The sequence below is a fragment of the Eurosta solidaginis genome, chromosome 4 (genome assembly GCF_040869045.1).
Source record: "Eurosta solidaginis isolate ZX-2024a chromosome 4, ASM4086904v1, whole genome shotgun sequence".
Lineage (NCBI taxonomy): Eukaryota > Metazoa > Arthropoda > Insecta > Diptera > Tephritidae > Eurosta > Eurosta solidaginis.
Genome location: NC_090322.1, coordinates 252393503 through 252416095, shown reverse-complemented (window position 1 = coordinate 252416095; position 22593 = coordinate 252393503). Strand labels below are relative to the sequence as shown.

At 35.6% G+C, this 22593-nt stretch overlaps 2 protein-coding genes across 9 annotated transcripts; one reads left to right on the top strand and one right to left on the bottom strand.

The window, feature by feature from the left end:
* Nucleotides 1-4952: 4952 nt before the first annotated feature.
* Nucleotides 4953-10083, bottom strand: LOC137251323 (man(5)GlcNAc(2)-PP-dolichol translocation protein RFT1). Of its 3 annotated transcripts, none has more exons than XM_067785687.1 (7): nucleotides 9874-10083; nucleotides 9563-9777; nucleotides 9026-9503; nucleotides 8708-8971; nucleotides 5411-5793; nucleotides 5227-5347; nucleotides 4953-5157 (listed from the first exon to the last, which is right to left on the bottom strand). In XM_067785687.1, exons 1-7 carry the CDS (start codon nucleotides 9931-9933, stop codon nucleotides 5020-5022), a joined length of 1659 nt encoding a protein of 552 aa, XP_067641788.1. In that variant the 5' UTR covers nucleotides 9934-10083; the 3' UTR covers nucleotides 4953-5019. The 3 variants fall into 3 exon arrangements, with proteins under 3 accessions (XP_067641788.1, XP_067641789.1, XP_067641790.1); XM_067785688.1 differs by having other exon boundaries at nucleotides 9563-9818; nucleotides 9874-10066; XM_067785689.1 differs by having other exon boundaries at nucleotides 9563-9803; nucleotides 9874-10066.
* On the top strand, nucleotides 7609-17213 carry LOC137251324 (T-complex protein 1 subunit delta-like). Of its 6 annotated transcripts, none has more exons than XR_010953207.1 (5): nucleotides 7609-7776; nucleotides 14655-14693; nucleotides 14780-15037; nucleotides 15091-15955; nucleotides 16981-17213. XR_010953207.1 is itself a non-coding variant. In XM_067785691.1 (4 exons), exons 1-3 carry the CDS (start codon nucleotides 7659-7661, stop codon nucleotides 14998-15000), a joined length of 378 nt encoding a protein of 125 aa, XP_067641792.1. In that variant the 5' UTR covers nucleotides 7609-7658; the 3' UTR covers nucleotides 15001-15037; nucleotides 15091-16660. The 6 variants fall into 6 exon arrangements, 2 of the variants coding, with proteins under 2 accessions (XP_067641792.1, XP_067641793.1); XR_010953208.1 differs by lacking the exon at nucleotides 16981-17213 and adding an exon at nucleotides 16163-16660 and having other exon boundaries at nucleotides 15091-15923; XM_067785691.1 differs by lacking the exon at nucleotides 16981-17213 and having other exon boundaries at nucleotides 15091-16660.
* The last annotated feature ends 5380 nt before the right edge of the window (nucleotides 17214-22593 follow it).

Here is a 22593-nt window from a genome sequence, read left to right as displayed (position 1 = left end):
ACCTGGGGCTCTAAGGTATTTGCTGCGAGTTGAGCTACCTTATTTTGCTTTGAAAAACCCCTGCAGGAATTATTTACCACTGGCGTCTATTTTTAATATATGTATGTCCAAAAATTTCAGATAACGCGTTTTAATTTCGGAAGGAATAATCCGAAGGCGGCAAAGCAATACTTTTACTCTGTCAAGAGTTTTTGCAAAAAAAAAAAAGTTTAAGATTTTCATGTGGTTGGTGTAATTTTGGTGATATTGTTGTACACAGAAAGGAATTAACTGAAAAGACGTTTTGCGCGGATACAATTTTCACCAGTTTCGCTGCCGTTTGAGGGTAATTTTTCGGTTTTTTGTGAATATCTACTAATAAAAGAACAATTTCTTACTTCCGAATTCTGATGATTGAATTACATTATAGAATTCTTGAATTCTGTTGGTATTTCCTTTTGTATCTTATATTCCCCTTTACATTTGCCAATTCCTCTTAAAAGAGAGCGTGAAATAAACCAAGTAATACAACAAGAGCTAACAAGAAAACATTTTGAGATCTGCTTGGTACGGGCGCTGTTGTACTACTTCCCTCCTTTTTCACCACTTAGTCTATGTCATGACCAACTCGAGGTCAATGATTTTCTAAAAAAAGGGACTTACACTTTGCAGGTCCATGTACAATGGCTAAACTCCCTTTATTTATGCTGATTTTGCAAAGAAAAACCTAAATTTGATTTAACTTGATTATCATTGAACGTCCTGCATACTTATACAGCATCGAGGTTAGCCATATCCCTATTCGGTTTCGGTCTATTAAGTTAAACGGCTTTAACGGTTAGGGCCAACTGACATTTAAGGTTTGCATTATTTTGGCCATCACAGCTGTCTTAATGCAAACAACTTTTTTTACGACATTCTAGTACATGAACCAATAAACAGATCCCGCATTAAAAAATGATAGAGCAAAATAATCATAGTTGGCTGGGAAATAAATTTCTCGGCGTGACGTCACGCTTTTGACAACATGTCTTATTGCTGACTCAGTGTTCAGACTTTTTTCCAATCGGAGTATTTTGCTCCGCTCTTACCTCCTACTACATTTTTATACCTTTCATGAAAATGAAATGGTATATTAATTTCGTCACGAAACCCAAAATTGTAAGTCCTTAAAGGAAAATAGATAGACCTATCATTAAGAATACCGAAATAATCAGGATGAAGAGCTGAGTTGATTTAGCCATGTCCGTCTGCTGTCTGTCTGTTCGTATGCAAACTAGTCCCTCAATTTTTGAGATATCTTGATAAAATTTGGTGAGCGGGTGTATTTGGGTGTCCGATTAGACATTTGCCGGAACCGGCCGAATCGGACACTATAGCATATATCCTCCATACAACCGATTTTTCAGAAAAAGAAGATTTTTGTCATATCTTCGTCAATTTAACAGATTGAAGCTTCAAACTTCAACATGTACTTTGGTATATTGCACATATTGTTGTCCGAAAAAATTGATGAGATCGGTCGTATATATAGTATATATCCCCACAACCGATTGTTCAGATAAGAAACTTTTCGTAATTACTGCCCTATTTTAAGAGCTAGAGGCCTCAAATTTCAAGGAATGCTTACGTATATGGCATATTATGCTGTCTGAAAAAATCATAAAGATCGGTGGTATATATAGTATATATATGGTGGTATATATAGTATATATATATATTATATATATATTTTTTCGCAATTTCAGCCCCATTTTAACAGCTAGAAGCGTATATTGCTGTCTGAAAAAATCATAAGATCGGTGGTATATATATTATTATTAAACTGTCATTTTTGCCCATTTTTTACGGCTAGAAGCTTCAAATTTCAACAAATTTCATCAAATAGTTACGTTTACGTCATATATTGTTGAAATACGTGATTCGTAGTCATAAGAGGCACAATCATTCGAGCGAAAACTATGGTTTTCTTGCACAGTGTGGTACGCCCATGTACCCTCTGCTGCAGCTATATCCAAATCATTGGAAGTTGGCAAATCAGTTATTTTAAAAAAGTTAAGCATTGTTGAGCTTGAAGCGGCTGCTTGATCAGAAAGCTTGTGCCTTTAGGATCTCAAGTGCTTTTCAATATCGCTCGCGCCACCATGTCCGACACTAAAATCAGTACAACACTTTTCGCACGTAACATCGGCTATCCCACTTCTTTGTTTTATAAATGGGTACTTATTTGTAAAGTAATATTAAAAGTACAAATACGTTTCGGCATTTTTTAATGTTATAACCACGAATAACTGCAAATTAATTGTTTTATTTCAGTCGCAAGTTTTCATTTGAAGAAGCAACATCGTGTTTGTTAAAATGTCCGCGTAATAAGCAGATATTCGTTATATGTAATATTGTCGTGTAAAAAAAAAATATGTTCTGTGTTAAATAAAAAACTTGTGTTTTAGATATTAAATAAACTTTCGTTTATTTATATAAAAAATTTTTAATCATGTGAAAGATAAAAATCAAGTTTACCTTCCTAATATTTTGTGTGAAGAAAAAAATGTTTTGTGGAATTTAAAATAATTATGTTTTTAATAAAAAAAACGTTCGTATTAATACATATGAGACATTAAATGATAAATTGAAAAGATATAAATTAAAGTGGACAAAAAATTAATAAAAATTCAATAAAATATGACAACAGATACTATGAAGATTTAGTATACATATAAATAACTGATAAATCTAAGTCCAAATAACGGGAAATGTAAAGGGGTAGAGATTACCTCACGTATAAATTACAATAATACAAATAAAACTATGAAGGACAAATAACGGGAGGACATGAGGACATATGTACATAAAATCAGATTTGCATAAAATTGAAGCAAAAAAAAAAAAAAAACAGCTTAATACATGAATAACCACAAAAGTGAGCGGCTATATAAATGAATACATACATATGCATAAAAAATTGATATAAATTAGTGCAAATAACGGAACATTAAAGGGGTAGAGATTACCTCATGTATAATTTACAATAATACATATAACACTAAAGAGGACAAATAACGGGTAACGGTGTGCATAAAATGGAAGTAAAAAACTAAATATGAAAACGAATGGAAATTATGGGAAAGATTATATTAAAAATATCAGAAATTTATGACATAACGGAGTTATAAATCTGTTAAATGGAAATTATTGAAATTAATATAAATTTATGAAAATATGATACCCTATATGACGAATATACATTTACAAAAATAAGTTTAAGTAAATATTGGCAAAAAAGTATAAAATAATAACTATAATAAGCGCATTGCAGTGTAAATATTAGCAAATAAGCATAGCATAACAACTTTAACAAGCGCATTACAAAACCTTGTCTAACCTTGTCTAACTTTACTATTAAACAAATTTCTAAGATTGGAGCTACAACTTTACAATTAAAAAAAATTAAAAATCTACATAAAAAAAAACAAGTCACCACTGGAAATTAACCAAAAAGCCGAATTATTTAACAAATAAACATGACACAAGATGTCTATTTTAATGTTATTACAATGGGAGGATGCCTGAAGCCACTGGCTTGGGCATGATGGGGATATCACTTGCTGGATGGGAGTGAAATTATGATACATACATAAAAATATAATTCACGATGAATTGCAAATTTTGACAAAGCACATGGCAAATAAGTCATATATTTAGTAATTACAAGGAGAAAAATTGTGCTACGTGTATTTACATTGCGGCATGTGTTAGTTGCTTAGGCACATCTAATGTTGCAAGTATAATGTACCCTTTTACGTTTGTTAACCTGGCGATTTAAGAGGCAATTTAGAAGCCCTCTTGCCATTTATTGGATTTGGAACATTCAATTCCCAAAATTGGAAAAAAAATTGTTTTATTATTCCCGTGTTTTTCTTCTCGGCGATTGAAAGGACGCATACAAACTTGAAATAATCAGCTGATATTACAGGGCTGCCGTTATGAACCATTTCTAGAAAAACTGGTAGATCTTTTATCTGTTGCGTATTCTGTTAGCGAAAGCGAGACATTTTAGGTCTCTCTGGGGACAGCGGGACTGGTCACGGGAATGGTCACGTTAGGCATACTCGAAGATTGCCGAGCAAAGCTCCGTCGCCCAGTTACTTATTTATTATAAACCCAAATATTTGCAAAAAATTTAAGAAATCGATTTAGAACCAAGTTCTATAAAATATATTTAAAATAACCGGCAACATTTTCACAAAAAACCAACTTTATAGCAATTCTATTTTACTTCCGGAATATCGCTATAACAAAAAAATTGGAAAAATTAAAAATATTTGAAAATGGGCGTGGCAGTGCCATAAATAGATGAAGAATTGGCCTATCTTGGAAAAAACGTACATTTACATATTTGTTTTACGATAAAGAATATTTCTAATAAAAGTGGGTAAACGGGTCCACCTTTCATAATACTTATTTTCAAAAAACTGAAACTAAATGAACTATACTACAGAAGTTCTCAGCAGAGTATGTAATGTCCGGTAACACTCGACCCCCCCAGCGGGTAAGGGGGTAAGAATATACCCACGGTAGGTATGCCTGTCGTAACAGGCGACTAAAGTACCAGATTCAAGGGGTGTGTAGAACATCCCCTCAGGTTGCCAGCGCAATATATAGCTTCTCCAAACCTAATTGTTAACCTCACCTATCCGCGGCGAATCCTGTTTCACTAACAGACGAGGCTCTGGCGACCCCAAGCTCCTCATGGAACTTGGGCGTGGGGAGGGAGGGGATGGCCTGAAGGTTTAATGTGGCCACATAAATCGTTCCCGAGATGGTCGGGCTAGCACCTTAATGGTGCTGTGGTACCGGACCGTACCGGATCTGTATCCGGCAAAGGACCATCACATCGATAACACTCCCCAAAGCCTTCGGGGAGCAACCTTATCGCTACAACAACAACAACAACAACTCGAACTTAAACACTCTTATTAATTTTTTTTTACTATAGCTAGTTTTCTTAAATTAGTACGTTTTAATCAGATTTATGGCGTTTTAATCGGATATATGGCGTCGTCCATATCGCCAACCCAATTTAACAAGTTCACGATTTTCAATTGTCCAAACAATAACACAAATAACAACACTGAGAAAGCCGTATAAGATGTGCTGGAAAAGCGTACTTGAATGATACTAAAAAGCAAAGAAAAAAACATTTTACATTATACACTGATTTGACCAATTGATATTTCATAAATTTACCATAGAATATTTACAAAATATGCCTGTTAAGAAAAGAGTTATAATGAACGACTTTCCGGGCAGCAATCCATGCAATGGCTTCAAGCCTGTCGGTTTATATTGATGATTTATATAGCGTATACTAAAAAGATGTTAACAGTCTCATAATAATATAATATTTTTGTCCAATATGACGGTTACCTACCTGTAACAAATTCTGAAAAACATATTAATGCAATTCGCAAATATAAAACCAAGAGGTCCCAACCAACTTGTTAAAATATAGGAAAGTATTAGAAAACTAATTGAAAATATAGCCATTAAGTAATTGTATTTGTCGATATCTTTGCTGGTATTCGTTGCAAACATATAACCCTCAGTTATGCCATTTATAGCCAAAAAGAAAATAGCTAAACAATGCCATTTTAATAAAAGTTCTGGTAAGCCACCAGCAACAAAATCAGATCCACCATACATTAGAAGTACAGCATGCGAATAACTTTGACCAAAAGTTAAAGCCAATAGCCCAATTGATGTTACGGCTAATGATAAGTTTTGTAGGACCTTAGCTGCTTGCAAAACATTATCCTATAAAAAAACACTTGAGCTAGACGAAAATTTGTAAAAAAAAACTCTAAATGAGACTGAAACCGAACATTGTATACCCAGCTGTGTTTTTTTTTTTTTATAATAGAACACGTAGAAGGTTTCGTATTACATCGAGGCGAGAACCAAAGCGATTCATAACAAATTAAGAACAAATGAAGAACGCCCTAATCCAAAATTTATTATAATAAAAATATTACCTGCAAAGCATTCACTTTCGAAGAAGTCCTCGTCTTACACTTGCAAAGTCATTTACCTATTGAAAAAAAAATGTTTAGCGATAACAAGTTGACTACAAAAACGACTCGAAAAGGACGATTTCTTTCCGCGATCAAAAAAGAGCCTCTAGCGCGATTAGAAGAGGTCTCAGAAAAGAATCCCCTGTCCGATAGCAGTGTTTATTAAAAAAAATGTACTGCAATCATAAATTTATTAGAATTAAAGTTGATCAACTATTGGCAACCCCTTTACTTATTTAAGTGTTTTAAGCTGGCTGTAGAGCTTGACGTGGAGCTTTTCACGAATGGTCGTAGGTGTCCGATTTACGTATGTTTGGTGGTGTGTTTATAATATTGTAACCAATTTAGTGTAATTCCGCCTTCTACTGACGTTCGTATCGCTAAACTGTTGAATAAATAACTCCAATATTCAATAATGCAAAATGGCCTATATTAAAGTACTTCACAATAACACTGACACTTCACAACCAATAGCTTGCTTAAATCAAACTGATTGCTCATGCCTCAGCTTGTGCTGCTTTTATACTCTTCGGTTTCCTCGTTTTATTTTGTATATTTCCAGCCGTTTCTCCTTCTAGAATTTACTAGTTCGCTGAAGATTGCATACTTTTGTGAGTATCTCAGAAATATGCATGTGAATTTGTAGTTTATAGTCTCTCGCATAGCCATATGCGTAGGTATATGTGAGTATTACTCTGCTGATGATTGCATACTTTTGTGAGTATCTCAGATATATGCACGTGTTTTTGCGTATCTCTCCGCTTCTTGTATGTACATATGTGTAGACATAATGATTGATTTGTTTATGTACATACAAATTACTGCTTAGTATCGGCTTAGAGATCATAGTATCCCTTAGTGTTGCTAATATTCGTCAGAATATGAAGTACATCCAATGTAATTCTCTTTCGTAGATTTTGTTCATGCACTAGAATTGTAACGGCTTCGAAGTTGGGAACATGGCGGAACTATATTGAACCGCCATGGTTGGGAGAGTGGTTATTCGTTGCACAGTGGGTCATTAGTGCTGTTTTTTGGTTATTTGTGTGCTTGCAATTTTGTTATCAGATTTCTTTTGTGCTACTCGTGTTTTTTAATTTTCTTTTAGTTGTACCCATATAAACGCGTTTGTATTACCAAGTGACTTTTTCAACTTGTGGTATTTTTGACTTCGTTTTGTCAAAAATACTTTTGAAGGTATTTTTCGGTCTATGGGCTATTTTTTCTTCTTCATGGTTACAGCAATCTGATTTAGATAAGTGCTCTGACAAATTAGGTACATACACTATTGATTTGAATATTTTCGGCACCCAGCGAGCTAGGGGATCAGAATATACCCACGGTAGGTATGCCTGTCGTAAGAGGCGACTAAAATACTAGATTCAAGGGGCTGTGTAGCGCAACCCTTCAGGTTGCCAGCGCAATAAATAGCTTCTCCAAACCCAATTGTCAACCTCACCTATCCGCGGCGAATCCTGTTTCACTAACAGATGAGTCTCTGGCGACCCCAAGCTCATCGTGAAACTTGGGGGTGGGGAGGGAGGGAATGGCCTGAAGGTTTAATGTGACCACATAAATCGTTCCCGAGATGGTCGGGCTATCACCTTAATGGTGCTATGGTACCGGAGCGTACCGGATTTGTATCCGGCAAAGGACCATCACATCCATAACACTCCCCAAAGCCTTCGGGGAGCAACCTTATCGCTACAACAACAACAACAACAACAAGAACAAGTCCTTACACCTCCAGTAAAATGTGGAATGGGAAAGAATTTTAAATTTAAGTTTTTTTATTGACTATGCGAGCGAGCAATCTTAGCTCCCAAAAATGATCATGTTAACAAAATCAATGATCGCATTCAGAACCAAATTCCTGGTGAAGTTTCGAAACATAAATCTATCGACACAGTTCCAGATGAAGGTCAAATTGTGAATTATCCAATTGAATTTCTAAACTCTTTAGAAACACCTGGAATGCCTGCGCATATATTAACTTTAAAAATTGGCCCACCAATCATGCTTCTTCGAAATTTAGACCCACCAAAATTGTGTAATGGAACCAGACTTTGCATTAAGAAATTAATGCCGAATGAAATCGAAGCAACAATCATCAGCGGTAAAAATGAAGGTGCAGATGTGCTCATTCCGCGGATCCCAATTTTATCAACAAACAAAACAGAAAAAATAACGCAACATTCATTCGATCTCGGGCGTTACAACGTACGCCGGGTATAACTAGTTTATTATAAATACGACTCAAAGAACACTAAAAACTAACAGACCATTTCGGGAACGATTTGATATGACCACGTCATTCATAAATATATTATTAATACTACTCGTCCTATAAAGGCCCAGCAATAAGTCCCGTGGAGGGCACAATTTCCTGCCGACAAACAATTCTTTTATGATGGGAAAATTTTCAATTTTGTTTTTATGGTGTCGGGGTTGATGAAACCAATTCTGCAGTTTCTTTACACTGATTTATAAATACTATTTTTATATCTTATTTTAACGATTTATATAATTTTAAAAGGGCTAAAATTGGTTCTATGAAAATTTAAAATGTGATTCGCGACATGAACAAAGCTGTTATACAATGAGTATTCGTATAGCTGGGTATATAGAGGTGGTTAAATAAATTTATAAAAACTTACACGGGGTTGTTTATGTAGTTCAACATCACGAGCTATTGTTTGTGTAAAGAAAAAGTAACTGCTATCTTCCATGGGCCTGAAAATAAAGCGTGCCGCTAAACTGCCCAAGTTATTCACCACATCATATGTCGCTTGTTCACTAAAGCTTAATACCGGGCTAATGGACATAACATATTTCTCACCCTCGGTTAGGATTTGTTTTAGTACACCTTGTTTAACGAAACTAAGTGTAAGAATTTGCAATTCTGAATTCAAGAATTTTCCCTGTTAATTGACAATTTAAGAAAACTTAGTTTTTCGTTTATGATAATTATTTACCTGATTTTCCATTATTCCCGGAAGAAAATCAGTGATTTTTCGAAAAGGAAAATCACTCATGGCATCATATTGATTACTATCCAATTTGGAGTATTTATCTTTAATTGCATTTTTTTGAATGAACCGTTTTATGTAAATGTAAAAAAATCCATAATTGCCAATAATGATTGTTATTGTACTAATTAACTGTGCCATTGCAAACGCATGAATAGCAGCGCTTTTATCATTTATAACAATCCAAAGGAAAACTGCAGAACGGACCAAAATATGGAATGTGCTCAGCACAATTCTTAGGCGAACAAAACAAAATACTTGTGACACAAAATTAGGCGCTTCAGCACATAATTCAATGACACACGACCAAGCCATTGCATAGCAACCAAAACGATATTGTGCGGTGAATTTTTCTTCGACGGGTGTTAGCATATGTAGCCATATATAAACACAAGGTAAGCATATAACTATACAAGTGGGAACACTGAAGAAAGGACGAATATTAAGAATCATATAAAAATTAAAAGCTTTGGATTCACTCACGTTAGCCACATTTGATTTATTAACTGTGCCCATGTACATTTATCACGTTGCTGTGTCGTAGCGCTTAAACCAGCACGTGTAAAAGCTTCTCTCGATAAGAAAAGCAGTGTACTTTCCAACAGCAATAAACGTACGTTCATAATACCGAGAACATCTCGTCCAACATTGCGTACAATGAAGGCATTGATGGCAAATGTTAACAGACGGCATAAGACCTTGCAATTAAAGAAAATAAATGATGCTAATCGGCCGATCACTGCCAAGAATTAACACTTTTTTTAGCTTGGCTAAATATAGATAGTTAAACGCACCTGGAATATAATATTGAAAACTGCGCTGATTAAACTGCTGTGGAGCACATTCCGCTCCATTGTGTGTGGAAATACTTTTTAGTCAATCTACTCTGAGTTGAGAAACCTTGTCTTCATTATTCCTAATGTGACAAGGACCAACAGTTAAGCGCTAGAAACGATATCAAACGAAATAAACAAATTACAGGACCTCAACATTAAAACGTCAACGAATGGAACAGCTGTTTTGGCGCTTAACAGTGTTGTCATAGACAGACTTTTTCAATCAAAACAGGAAATTTTTTGGGAAATAATAGCTGCCTTTTTTACATTTATATACGTTTACGCTTAAACTTTATATGGACTGCTAAGCGTTAAACTTTATCTACTCTTCTAAAATAGCTGCGCTTAAAATTAGTACTCGCGGCAACCGTGGTGTGATGGTAGCGTGCTCCGCCTACCACACCGTAAGCCCTGGGTTCACACCACGGGAAAAGCAACATCAAAACTTTAGAAATAAGGTTTTTCAATTAGAAGACAATTTTTCTAGGCGGGGTCGCCCCTCGGCAGTGTTTGGCAAGCGGTCCGGGTGTATTTCTGCCATGAAAAGCTCTCAGTGAAAACTCATCTGCCTTGCAGATGCCGTTCGGAGTCGGCATAAAACATGTAGCTCCCGTACGGCCAATTTGTAGGGGAAATCAAGAGGAGCACGACGCAAATTGGAAGACACGCTCGGCCTTAGATCTCTTCGGAGGTTATCGCGCCTTACACTTATTTTATTATACTCAGATGCAAATGAAAGATGTGTTTATGTTTCACCTCTACACGAATTCTATGTATCACCTCTACAAATGGTGTGTGTACACCAGAGCCGGCCACACAAACACTAAAACAATTGCATAAGTGTGTTTAAAAATTGAGTGACAACTCCCCACACTGTGCCATGGTTCAACTATATACAGGTTGGCTCATCTGTAAAGCAACAAAATATGTCTGTTCAAATTGTCAAAATCTGTGTATTGGTGTTTGTGCGAATGGTATGGAATGGAAACATAAAACTTAGCAGTTTTTGTATGTGTAAGTAAAATGCCCATGTTTGGTTTCATTTTGAGTTTGCCATCTCCTTTTGACAATCCCTTCGACCATGCAATGACATAAATAAAATCAGCTGATGAGATGAGCCAACCTGTACATAATTGAACCATGCACTGTGCTAAAAGAAAATGTGGACTGTGAAGTTCGAAATTAAAAAGGACTCTGGTTATTTGATTTCAAGCTAATCCTAACAATATTTACTTATATTCATATAACTAAGAACACGGAGGTCGAGCTAGCCAGATAAAACTTTTTTATAAAAGAAGGTATGGTGTTTCTTCAATGCAAAATTTACTTTAAAAAATCACTTTCATTAAGAAAGAACTATAAAACAAAGTAAATGCAAAGATAGAAATATATATATATTCAAAACATAAAGTTATTCAATAAAAAAAAATGTATAAAAATTAATAAAACTAAGTAGAACGTATAAAAAGTTACTTATATTAAATTGTCAATATTTATTAATAATTAATTATTATTAGTTATTAATATTTAAATTGTCAATATCAATATGTATGTTCAAAAGAACTTAATAATACTAACTAAAACGTATTAAAAGTCGCTTTAACATTGCAACATATTGTTTTTATTATGTGCCCAAAAAGAAGCATGGACTTTTCCTTTTGCATTCACTGTATATTTTAGTGAGTGACAAGCGTAGGCAAACGATCATGATCGCACATCGTTAGTGTCTGTGTGAAAATACGAACTCAAATTGCACAATGTGCAACTTTTGGCCGGCTCTGGTGTACACTATTCTCCGCAACCGATTCAGCTATATGTTATACCCTATGGCCACCAGAGGTTTGTGTCTGCGCATTTCGGTACAGCATGTTCTGTAGCCAGTTGTCACTAGATGGGTCTCCTAAGCATTATCTAAGCGTTTTTTCACGCGCAAACGTTAATGTATATACATGGAAAAAAAACGGATAATGAAGTACAAAGAAATTAGTTTTGTTTATTCAGCTGCTCTATATTTGGCTTGTGATCAATAGCCGTGTTTTTTTTACACGTATATACGTCTACGTTTGCGCGTAAAAAAACGGGTATCCTCAATTAGATAATGCTTAGGAGACCCATCTAGCTCCAACTAGCTACATCACAGGGTGTACCGAAAAGCGGAGGAACAAACCTCTGTTGTATGTCTGTGTATAACCTATAGCTGAATCGGTTTCGGTGAATAATGGGCACACACCATTTGTAGAGGTAATACATAGTATTAGTGTAGAGGTGAAACATAGACAAATATTTCAGTTGCATCTGAGTATAATGCGTATTGAAATTTGGGAGTACTAATTTTAGGCGCAGCAATTTCAGAAGAGTAGATAAAGTTTAACGCTTAGTAGTCTATATAAAGTTTAAGCGCAAACGTATATAGATGTAAAAAAAAACAGCTAATATAATGGGTTGTATGAATTTTTGAATTCACAAACACATATATATTTATGATTTAACAAAAAAAGGGTAATTATATACCAAAATATGACACTCTTAATACACGCCCAAAAGTATCAAGAGACTCGTTTTGGATCCAGGATCGCGAATCCGAAAACGGAAGTATTTTGACCCCGGACCGCTCCGAAACAGGGGGTGGGATCCATAGAAGTTGGCCCTTTCTAAATTGGGAGCCTTCGGCCGCGCTTATATCTATATGACACTACTTTATTTTGTCTTGAATTCCAAGCTAGAAAAACTGACGAAGCTTTATCGGAACTTCAAAATATAGAAACAATTTCTACCATGAGAAAGCGAGACCACTATTCCTCCAAAATTAGTGAGTTTGATATGTTTTTGTTTATGTTTTGGATTTTATTTTTACATTTTTAACAAAAAAAAAGAATGTAAATAACACGGGTAGTTATTTCGGTCTCTGATATTTCACTTTTTTCACATAAAAGTTGGTTTTAGTTGTGTTTTTATGCACAAAATTTTCAAACTGAAAACAAAATTTTCATTTGTCAGAAAAAATAAAGAAAAAACGGCCAAATGTCATAAAAACCTATCGAAATACAAACTGGCTCGTTTGTGTTTAATGAACTAGGTTGTATTTTTTTTGTATTTTGTTAGTTTTTTGAAATATAGTCTACACACTTACACCAGTACTGAAACCGTATTAGGAGGGAGGGCGACAAAAATTATAAGAGAAAATACAAGAAAAATACAGAGAAAATAAATAAGTGTCATATAGGTATTATAAAAAATTACCCCCGGTGGATCCAACACCGGTTTAGGACCAAAACTATATCCGCGTAAAACACTTGTGTACAATTTTTTTTTTGGGTACGACAAAATCATCAAAATTACAACAACCATATGCAAAAATTCAATTTCTTAAATACAAGTATCAATTTCTTTCTTTCAAATATCTCATGACAGACCCAAAATTTTTTACTTCCGTTTTCGGAGCGGCTTTTGATACCCCTTTTAATATTGTAACGAATATTAGCAACACTAAGGGGACTGTCATATACAAGAAAAATACAGAGAAAATAAATAAGTGTCATATAGGTATTATAAAAAATTACCCCCGGTGGATCCAACACCGGTTTAGGACCAAAACTATATCTGCGTAAAACACTTGTGTACAATTTTTTTTTGTGGGTACGACAAAATCATCAAAATTACAACAACCATATGCAAAAATTCAATTTCTTAAATACAAGTATCAATTTCTTTCTTTCAAATATCTCATGCCAGACCCAAAATCTTTTACTTCCGTTTTCGGAGCGGCTTTTGATACCCCTTTTAATATTGTAACGAATATTAGCAACACTAAGGGGACTGTCATCTCTAAGCCGATGCTAAGCAGTGACGTGAATCCACATCAATAAATCAATCATTATGTCTACACATATGTACGTACACCCAGCAGAGAAGCAGCGCACGAACACATGAAGATATCTTATCTGAGATATGCAATTATAATTGTGGAAGTGTCGCTCACAAACACACGCGCATATATCTGTATTTATAATTAAGCGCGTTCTCTTCTTAGCGAGCACGAAAAGAACACTCGCTTATTCATAGAATTACATTCAAAGCAATAACACTAACTCGCTTATTTTATCCAGTCCTCGCGAAGTCGGCTAATCAATAACCGAGTTGAGAGGTAGTGTTGAAAATAGAAAAAATTGCTCTATTGTGAATGAAGTCTAAAATACACCAAGGACATTTTTTGACATATAGAACTATCGCAGCCAACTTCACTCAAAAAGCGCAAAACAAAACAAAAGAAAATAAATCTTTTGTTAATTGCATATATATTTTATGCTGCATAATGCCACAACAGCCGGTCTATCCTCCACAACCTGGTCCACCTGGTTATCCTCCACAACCTCAGCTGCCAGGTTATCCTCTACAACAACCAGGTGGTTACATGGGTCAAACCATGCCACCAACACAACCTGGACAGGCGCCAATGCCCAGTCAGCCACCCATGCCGGGTCAACTCCAATACCCAGAAGTCCTGGTTATAAGGTATGCTCATACAACTAATATATTTCAAATATTGCTGATGATTATTTTTCTATTATTTTCTTTAGCAACCACCTGCACCTGGTCTGGTATATATCAACAGCCGGAACAGTATGATGAAGCCCAACGCCATTTGGATCCCGTTCAGATGCCAAATCCGATAAGCGAAATCTTTGAAAATCAAAATAGCGCTGGTTATGCTTTTATTACTAATCAACATGGTTTATTACCACCACTGGTGACCACAAAATATGTGGTAGAAGATCAGGGTAACTCCTCGCCACGTTACGTTAGGTATTGATATTCGAAATTAATGTTTTGTTTGGCAATTATTTGTATTGCATACTTGCAACAGCTGATTTATTAAAAACAACAGCTTTGTCCTTTACACTTACCATCTCACCAATGGCACGCACGGTTAAGGGTGAATATGAGCCACTCATGTCCAACATCAACGCTGTACGCACTACATTGGGTCCACGCAGTATGGACAAGCATATTGTTGATTGCAGTGGTAAGGCCACAATTTCAAATGTTGGTGCAAACATTATGAAACTATTGGATATCCAACCGTAAAACTCTAGTCGACATCGCCAAATGTCAAGATGCTGAGGTAAGTTTTTTGTTATATTAGAATGTGTGGAATAAAAATGTTTCTCTTATCAGGTCGGCGATGGCACCACTTCAGTAGTACTTGAAGCAGGTGAAATCTTAAAACAAGTTAAGCCATATGTTGAGGAAGGCGTGCATGCACGTATCATCATTAAAGCTATACGTAAAGCATTACAATTATGCATGACCAAAATATGACATGGCTGTACATGTCGAAGCGCCAATCGAAGGAACAACAACAATGTGCTTCATTGGAAAAATGCGCTGCCACAGCAATGTCTTCCAAACTTATTCATCAACAAAAAGATTTCTTTTCTAAAATGGTTGTGGACGCTGTACTTTTCTTAGATGGATCCAACGTCATACAAAAAATTTAAATCGCATTATTAAATATAGAATAGGAATTCAAGGCTGAGCGTGATAAATCTGAAGTACGTATTGATAATGTTCAAGAATGCTGAATAGCGTATTTTGTACAATAAACTAGCTAAGTAAGGCGCCGTTCTAGTGTTATCTAAACTACCAATTGGTGATGTTGGTACACAGTATTTTTCAGGTTGTGATATGTTCTGTGCTGTTCGTGTACCAGAAAAAGATTTGGAACGTACAATGAAAGCTTGTGGTGGTGTTGATATGACTACAGCTAATGATATTAATTCAAGTATTTTAGGTAACTGCGATTACTTTGAAGAACGTCAAGTTGGTGGTGAACGTTTCAACATTTTCCAAGCTTTGATTGTGGGTTTGACATTGATTTTATTTTCATAGTTTATAATTATTTAAAGGTTGCGTTAATGCTAGAACATGTACATTGATTTTACGTGGCGCTGCCGAACAATTTTTGGAAGAAACTGAGCTTCGTTACATGATGCTATAATGATTATGCGGTGTACAATTAAGCACGATTTTGTTGTTGCTGGTAAGTTAAAATACAAATTGAAAAAATTTCTAATCTTAGGGCTCATTCTCTATTACGAAACGAACTTTCGCTGCGGATCAGATACGAATCGCTAGTGTATTTGCACTATGCTAAACAATGGCAACTTATCACTTGACAATTACTTTTGCCTTCCTGTTAGAATACCAGAGAATAGAGAATACCATTGCTAGACGAAATCGTTTGGAGGCGAATCGTTCGTCTGAGCTATCGTTCGCAATACAGAATGAAGCCTTTAAATTGTTAAGTAATATAATGAAAAGATTGTGTCCAACTCCCGAAGAAAAAAACTATAAAATTTGTGTCAGTGAAATGATAATTATTGGTCTTGGTTGTTAGTTTTGAGGCATCGTCTTCGAGTGCCTTCTGATGTTGTTGTTGTTTTTGTAGCGATTAGGTTACTCCCCGAAGGCTCTGGGGAGTGTTATCGATGTGATGGTCCTTTGTCGGATACAGATCCGATACGCCCCGGTAACAGCACCATTAAGGTGCTGGCCCGACCATCTCGGGGACGATTTATATGGCCACATTAAACCTTCAGGCCATCCCTCCCTCCCCACCTCCAAGTTCCCTGAGGAGCTTGCGGTCGCCAGAGCCTCGTCTGTTAGTGAAACGGGATTCGCCGCTCGAAGGTGAGGTTGACAATTGGGTTGGAGAAGCTATATATTGCGCTGGCAACCTGATGGGTTGCGCTACACATCCCCTTGAATCTGATATTTTAGTCGCTTCTTACGACAGGCATACCTACCGCGGGAATATTCTGACCCCCTAACCCGCTGGGGTTAGCGACTGGTGGTCGGGATTGCTACTGTTCGCACATCGGGAATTATAGCTCCTAAAAACAGCCGAAAAAACTGGAGGCTACCTGTGCAACTAGAGGCATGAGTATTAAAAGAACCATTATATCAACGGTAAGTCGCCTTTGTGCGTGACCGCCAAGGAGCCACAAACTGCGCCGAAATATACAGACAAAAGTGTGACCATTTTATGTATCTATTTCTTTTCAGCAGACGCTGCAGTTCCAAAGACCGGGGTTATGTTCGAAGCCTCTCTGGAGTAAGTGAATGAGGGACAATCCCTCCGCAAGGAGCTACTCCGTAAACCTCTAATCCACATATACTTACGTAGTTGCTAACTAATTTTAATCTCTTATTTAAATAATTATATGGAACTGCATTTATTACAGTTTATATAATGTTATTTAGTTTTATTTTCTGCTTATAATTTTTGATTCATAACCCATTAGTTTAACAGCAAGATAACTTTAAAATACACTTGACGAATACGTTAAGGGCTGGTGAAAACTGGGAGGATTTTCAAAATTAATTTTATAAAATATATTGTTGCAACTCATACATAATAAAAGTTGCTGTGTTTCAACCCAAGTACATGCCACAATCTCAGGTATGACTTTGTACGTTTCTTGAACTAAACAAGTATCCATTTGGTTATCGTAGCTGAAATGCAATTGCACCACCTGCTCTTCATCTGTAAAATACAAGCAACGCCTACGTGGTGCATATACGTAATGACTATACTGTGCTCCTGTATGGCGGTAGCCACGGTTACACCACACACCCGGACTTGGCATGGCGTAGCCCAGGGTTATTTTTTATAAGCGCGGCCGAAGGCCGCCAATGCAGAAAGGTTTTCTGCGCAAAAATACTATGGATTTCACCCCCGGTTTCGGAGGGACCCGTGGGTATTTTTTCGGTTTTTCGTTAATATCTTTTGAACGGGTAAAAAAAGTTAACTTCCGCTTTCGGATTCTTAATCTGGACGCGAATACGCGTCTTTTGATACCTCACTCGAAAATGTTGGCCCAAATTTCGGTGGGTACCGTAAACTGCACTATTACCGTGCCTTTTCACTTGCTACGTAACGTATACAGCTAAATCCTACATTGGGTGCAGGAACCATACAACGTACGCCACCTCCAGCATCATTTAGTCAGTCAACTGCATGTATTGATTTTACCGAACTAAAATAATAAACCTGACCGCTTCGCATAAGTAACAAAGCATTCATTTCTAGTATGAATATATCGTTCGCAATTTGGTCAAATTATTTTTCTTTGTACGTCACGCTCTTTGAATACAAATTTAAGCAAATATTCATCATTCCATGTTACAAAAAACGTCTTTCCAGCATCTGTACCATGATTGGTTAAGCCAAGCGGCTGGAATAATGTATCATCGTCAATAGACCACAGCAGCTTTTCGAATTCCTTGTCATCAGCATCTTCCCAAACAACCTCTACCTCATCTATGTCCATTGCCACTATGGGTGGCCCCTGTGATGTGCTTTCACATTCTGCTATTACCAAACGTTGAGAATCACTCATTATTTACTAAAATTCGTCGTCTTCGCATATAAAATCATCCTCATTATCGGACATTACAGTAATATAAATAACAAAAAAAAATGTCAATAATAAACAACAGATGATTTTGACAGCTGAAATGTTACCAGTGTTGTTAAATACATGCAGGGAAATTTTAACCGAGTTTGGCGTTCTTTTCGTACTCGCTTAGAATAGAATGCGGCTATTATAACAGATAACCAACTAGTAGACATTGTGAATGATAACTAAGTGTGTTATCTTATCTGTCAACTGCCTGACAAGATGTTCAATATGGCTACTTTATAGCGTTTTGAAAGGGTGTTCAATATGGTGGCGCCTATCTTCAGCGGGTGATAGAAAGAGATACAGAATGAGACAGCGATAGTCAATTACAAATCAGGGCCCGAATTACGTTTTCCGCGATCGAAACGGCAATCGTACGAATAAAGATTACGTGACTGATCGTACGTATGGCAATATTGGTATTATGAGGTACGTTCAGTAACGTATCGTAATTTATGACAGACAGTAATAGATTGAATGGTGATTTGTAATAGACATTTTGACATTTAAATGTCAATTTCTATTTGTAAATAATACAAATTATTTATTTACAAAAAAATTACATGTGGAATAAATGCATAAAAAATATTTTAAAGGAATCTACAAGGAAAAAACAAGTGCTGATTCCAAGAAATTAACGCAGGTAATTCTAGTGATGAGTGCACAGTGATTTAACAATAAATATAAATACGAGGTGGTAGAGAGATCCTCCTAGTTGCCGGATTATTTTCGAGGTCAATACGCGTATTTTGACACCTGTCTCAATATTTTTGGTAGCGTATTAGCAGTCGACCCCTCAACTAGACCTTTTGCGTAGTTTGTTCAAACAATTGTACCTGCGGGAAGATTACCATCTACGCCGCTTACGCTGGAATACATTCCCCTTATGCATAGAATAGAACATTATGTGCTCTTTGTTATATGTAAATATTAAATGTAACAATTTAAAACAGGGGTGGACTGCTAATACTCGTCCAAGAATATCGGAAGAGGCGTCAAACGACATGTTCACATAAAAAAAATTGTGTAGAAAGGGGTTTTGCACGGCTTTAATATTGACCCCAAACAGGTGTTGCACGAGCCGGGGTATTTTATAAGCGCGGCCGAAGCCCGCTCATGCCTATAGGTGTGCTGCGCAAATGCTATGGGTAATTTTTCGGGGTTTCGGGAATATGGATAGACTCAAAATATGGTTTTTTCGCCTTCGGATCAATGATAGAGGGGTCAAGGCACGTTCTCTGCCACCTCACGATATATTTGGAAGTATATTAGCAGTCGTCCCTCTTGTAATTATTCGTTATTCTAATAAAGATGACAACAATTTTTATAAGGTGTTCGAAGAAGCGGTACTCCTGGGTTCATTTACGTTGTTGTTCAATTAAAACTATCTAAATCTGTAAAAAATTTAAATTATTATTTTTTTTAGTTATTAACGATTTCTCTACGCGATCAACTCAATGATTCGATGAAAAGGAGCCCGAAAATATCGAGTGCCGAAATTCAGTTTGTCAATGCAAATTTGGCTATCAAGCGAATACAGAAAGAAAACTTGTATACGTGTGGTATCAAGCAATAAAAGTGACGAACAGTAATCTAAAAAAAAATGTTTAATTGTAGAAACTTCTACTGCTTTGTCCAGATTGGGTCGAAATTGCTTGTTCTTGTGTTAACAGTGCATCGCCCCTTTTAATAGTTGCGACCACTCACAAATTGTCATCAGTATACTCTAACGGCAGTCCTAGGAAACTTGCAGTTTCAACATGGGTGGAGCAGAGTGAAAGGGGTGTTAGGGTCGTTGGTTCCACATTGCAATTAAAGAGATGTTTGGTGTCATGTAGGGAAACACTGCAAGCAGGACATACATTATTAATGTCGGGGTTGAAACTGGATAGTTTAACATGTTACAGTATTCAGATCGAAGTTGAGCCAGGGAGTGTGCTTCCTCTTCTGTGAGTTCTGGGCATTTTTCCTTAAGAACTGGGTTCGCCGGACAATTCTTGGCATAGAGGTCCTGTTTGTGAGCTCGAGCGTTTATTACAGCTTGTACTATGTTGTGCAGTAAATTGTGTTGCCAAGCAAGATTATATACGACAAATAATGTGCTTGGGGGAATCACTTCAAGCTAATATAATTCGAGCACTAATCTTGAGTCAACTTGGCATGGAGACTGTCCATCTCTTAGTTCGTCAAGTACAGCTAATTTCGATTATAAAAAAGTGTTTTAAATCTAATTAAAAAGTATTTAGTGCAATTGAGTTTTACTTAAAAAAAGTTATTTTAAATTTGATATTTTACAGATTATATTACTCATAGAAGAAAAATCTAACATGTAACAAGAGCTCAGTAAACTGAAGCATGAAATTCGGTGGTTGGAAAATACACTTGCTGAAATTGGTGATGATGGTGTATCACTGGGTCCTGTTCAAGCTGGTTCTGTACGTTATTCTGAACTTCGTCGACAGCTCTATCGAACGAAAGAAGACCTTATACAATCAGATGCTGCACGAAAGGACCTGAAGTTGAAGGTTCATCAGCAAGAAAATGAAATTCAAACAATACAACAGCCTAATGACGATCTGATAGTAAATATCGTCCATATTCATAATGCAACCAAAGATTTGCTATTTTCGTTCATGTATTAATTTTATCTTTTTGCATTAAACAAAAACACTTCTCGAGTTAATACAGGTTAAAGATGAAGTTGACGTGCTTAGGAATCTAACGATAAATTCAAAGAGTGCGAAATCCAATTGAAAACATAGAAGAAAAGACTCGAAGAATATAACGATTTATTTCATAAATTCGTGGAATTTTCCGAATTTTGAGTAAAATTGTAAGCTTTAAACTGGTTCAATTCTTATTATATAAAAAAAAAAATTTTCTAAAAAAAAATAACGAAAATAATTTAAGCGAAACGAAGCTCGCTGTGACAAGGTTTCCAAAGCGCCACCCCGTCTTTCCAAGAAAAAAGTTGGGATTTTCCCACCTCTTGTATACTAATATAATGCCAACTTTTATCGTGGGAAATATTTTACTTGATTACATTTAATTTTGGTTACAAAAAATTTAAAATTTCTCAGGAAAAGCAAAAACCTTATATTTTTATATTCAATATATGGACAAATTACTCTTTAAAACTCCGTTGTTGTTGGTTCTAATTCTTTCATACTTTTACTGGGATGATTTGAATATATCATACCAAAATCTGTGAAAAATCTGTTGGTTATGTGAATTAAGCTAACGATATGTATCTGTAAGATAACAAATAAAAAGAATAACAAATTTTATCATGTCTTTTTGTATTTATTAGCTAAAATTATTACACGATTTTTATAACTAAATTTATAGTTTTTAATAAAAATAACTATACTAAAGAAAAGGTACTGCAGTTCCTACAAATATGACTGGAATTCAATAAAAAGATATATATATATATAATAAATACTATCCTTTAAAATTATAGAGACTTTTTCATTCAAAATTAAAATAAGGTTCAACGTTTCCATTTCAGTTTTTATATCCACACCCAACAGGCATTTCTGTAAATGTTTTGAAAAGTAACTTAAAATAAACTTGTTGTGTTAAATTTTATATAAACGTTTTCAGTATTTAATATATTTTAAGAGTTTTGAAAGTAAATTGTAAATGTTTACAAAAAAAGGCGAGAAAACTATTTTTCAATATTTTTCAACTTGGAAAATTTCAAATTATTTTCATAAACGTTTATTCATGAGAGGGAATGGCTGCATTTAAGCCGTTTCCTGGATTCTCCTACAACCCATTCGAATTGTAGCCCTTCTTCATTTAATGTATGCATGAAATTCAGTATTAGTTCATATATATATTTACATAGGCATATGTATTTGTTAATATTAAAATGATTGAAATACAAATTATCATTTATAAAAAGCTTTCTTTTAGAAATTACATTTGTAAGTTTAAAAACAACGAGCCGTTTCGATTGTTTCACGCTTAATTCTAAACAAATTTTAAACAAAAAGTCAACGTTTTGTAAGCGTTTTGGAATGGGAGAGAGACAAACACATGTGTACAAAATTTAATGCCTTTATTCGGAATCGGAAAATCGTTCAGGGCACAACAACGTTTGTATTTTTCTTCCCTGATCTGTAGCGTCCGCTCCTGGATTTGCAACATCCGCTCTGGAATCTCCACGAGTCTTTCCTTGGGCACAATTTGGAATGACGTTTTTGGC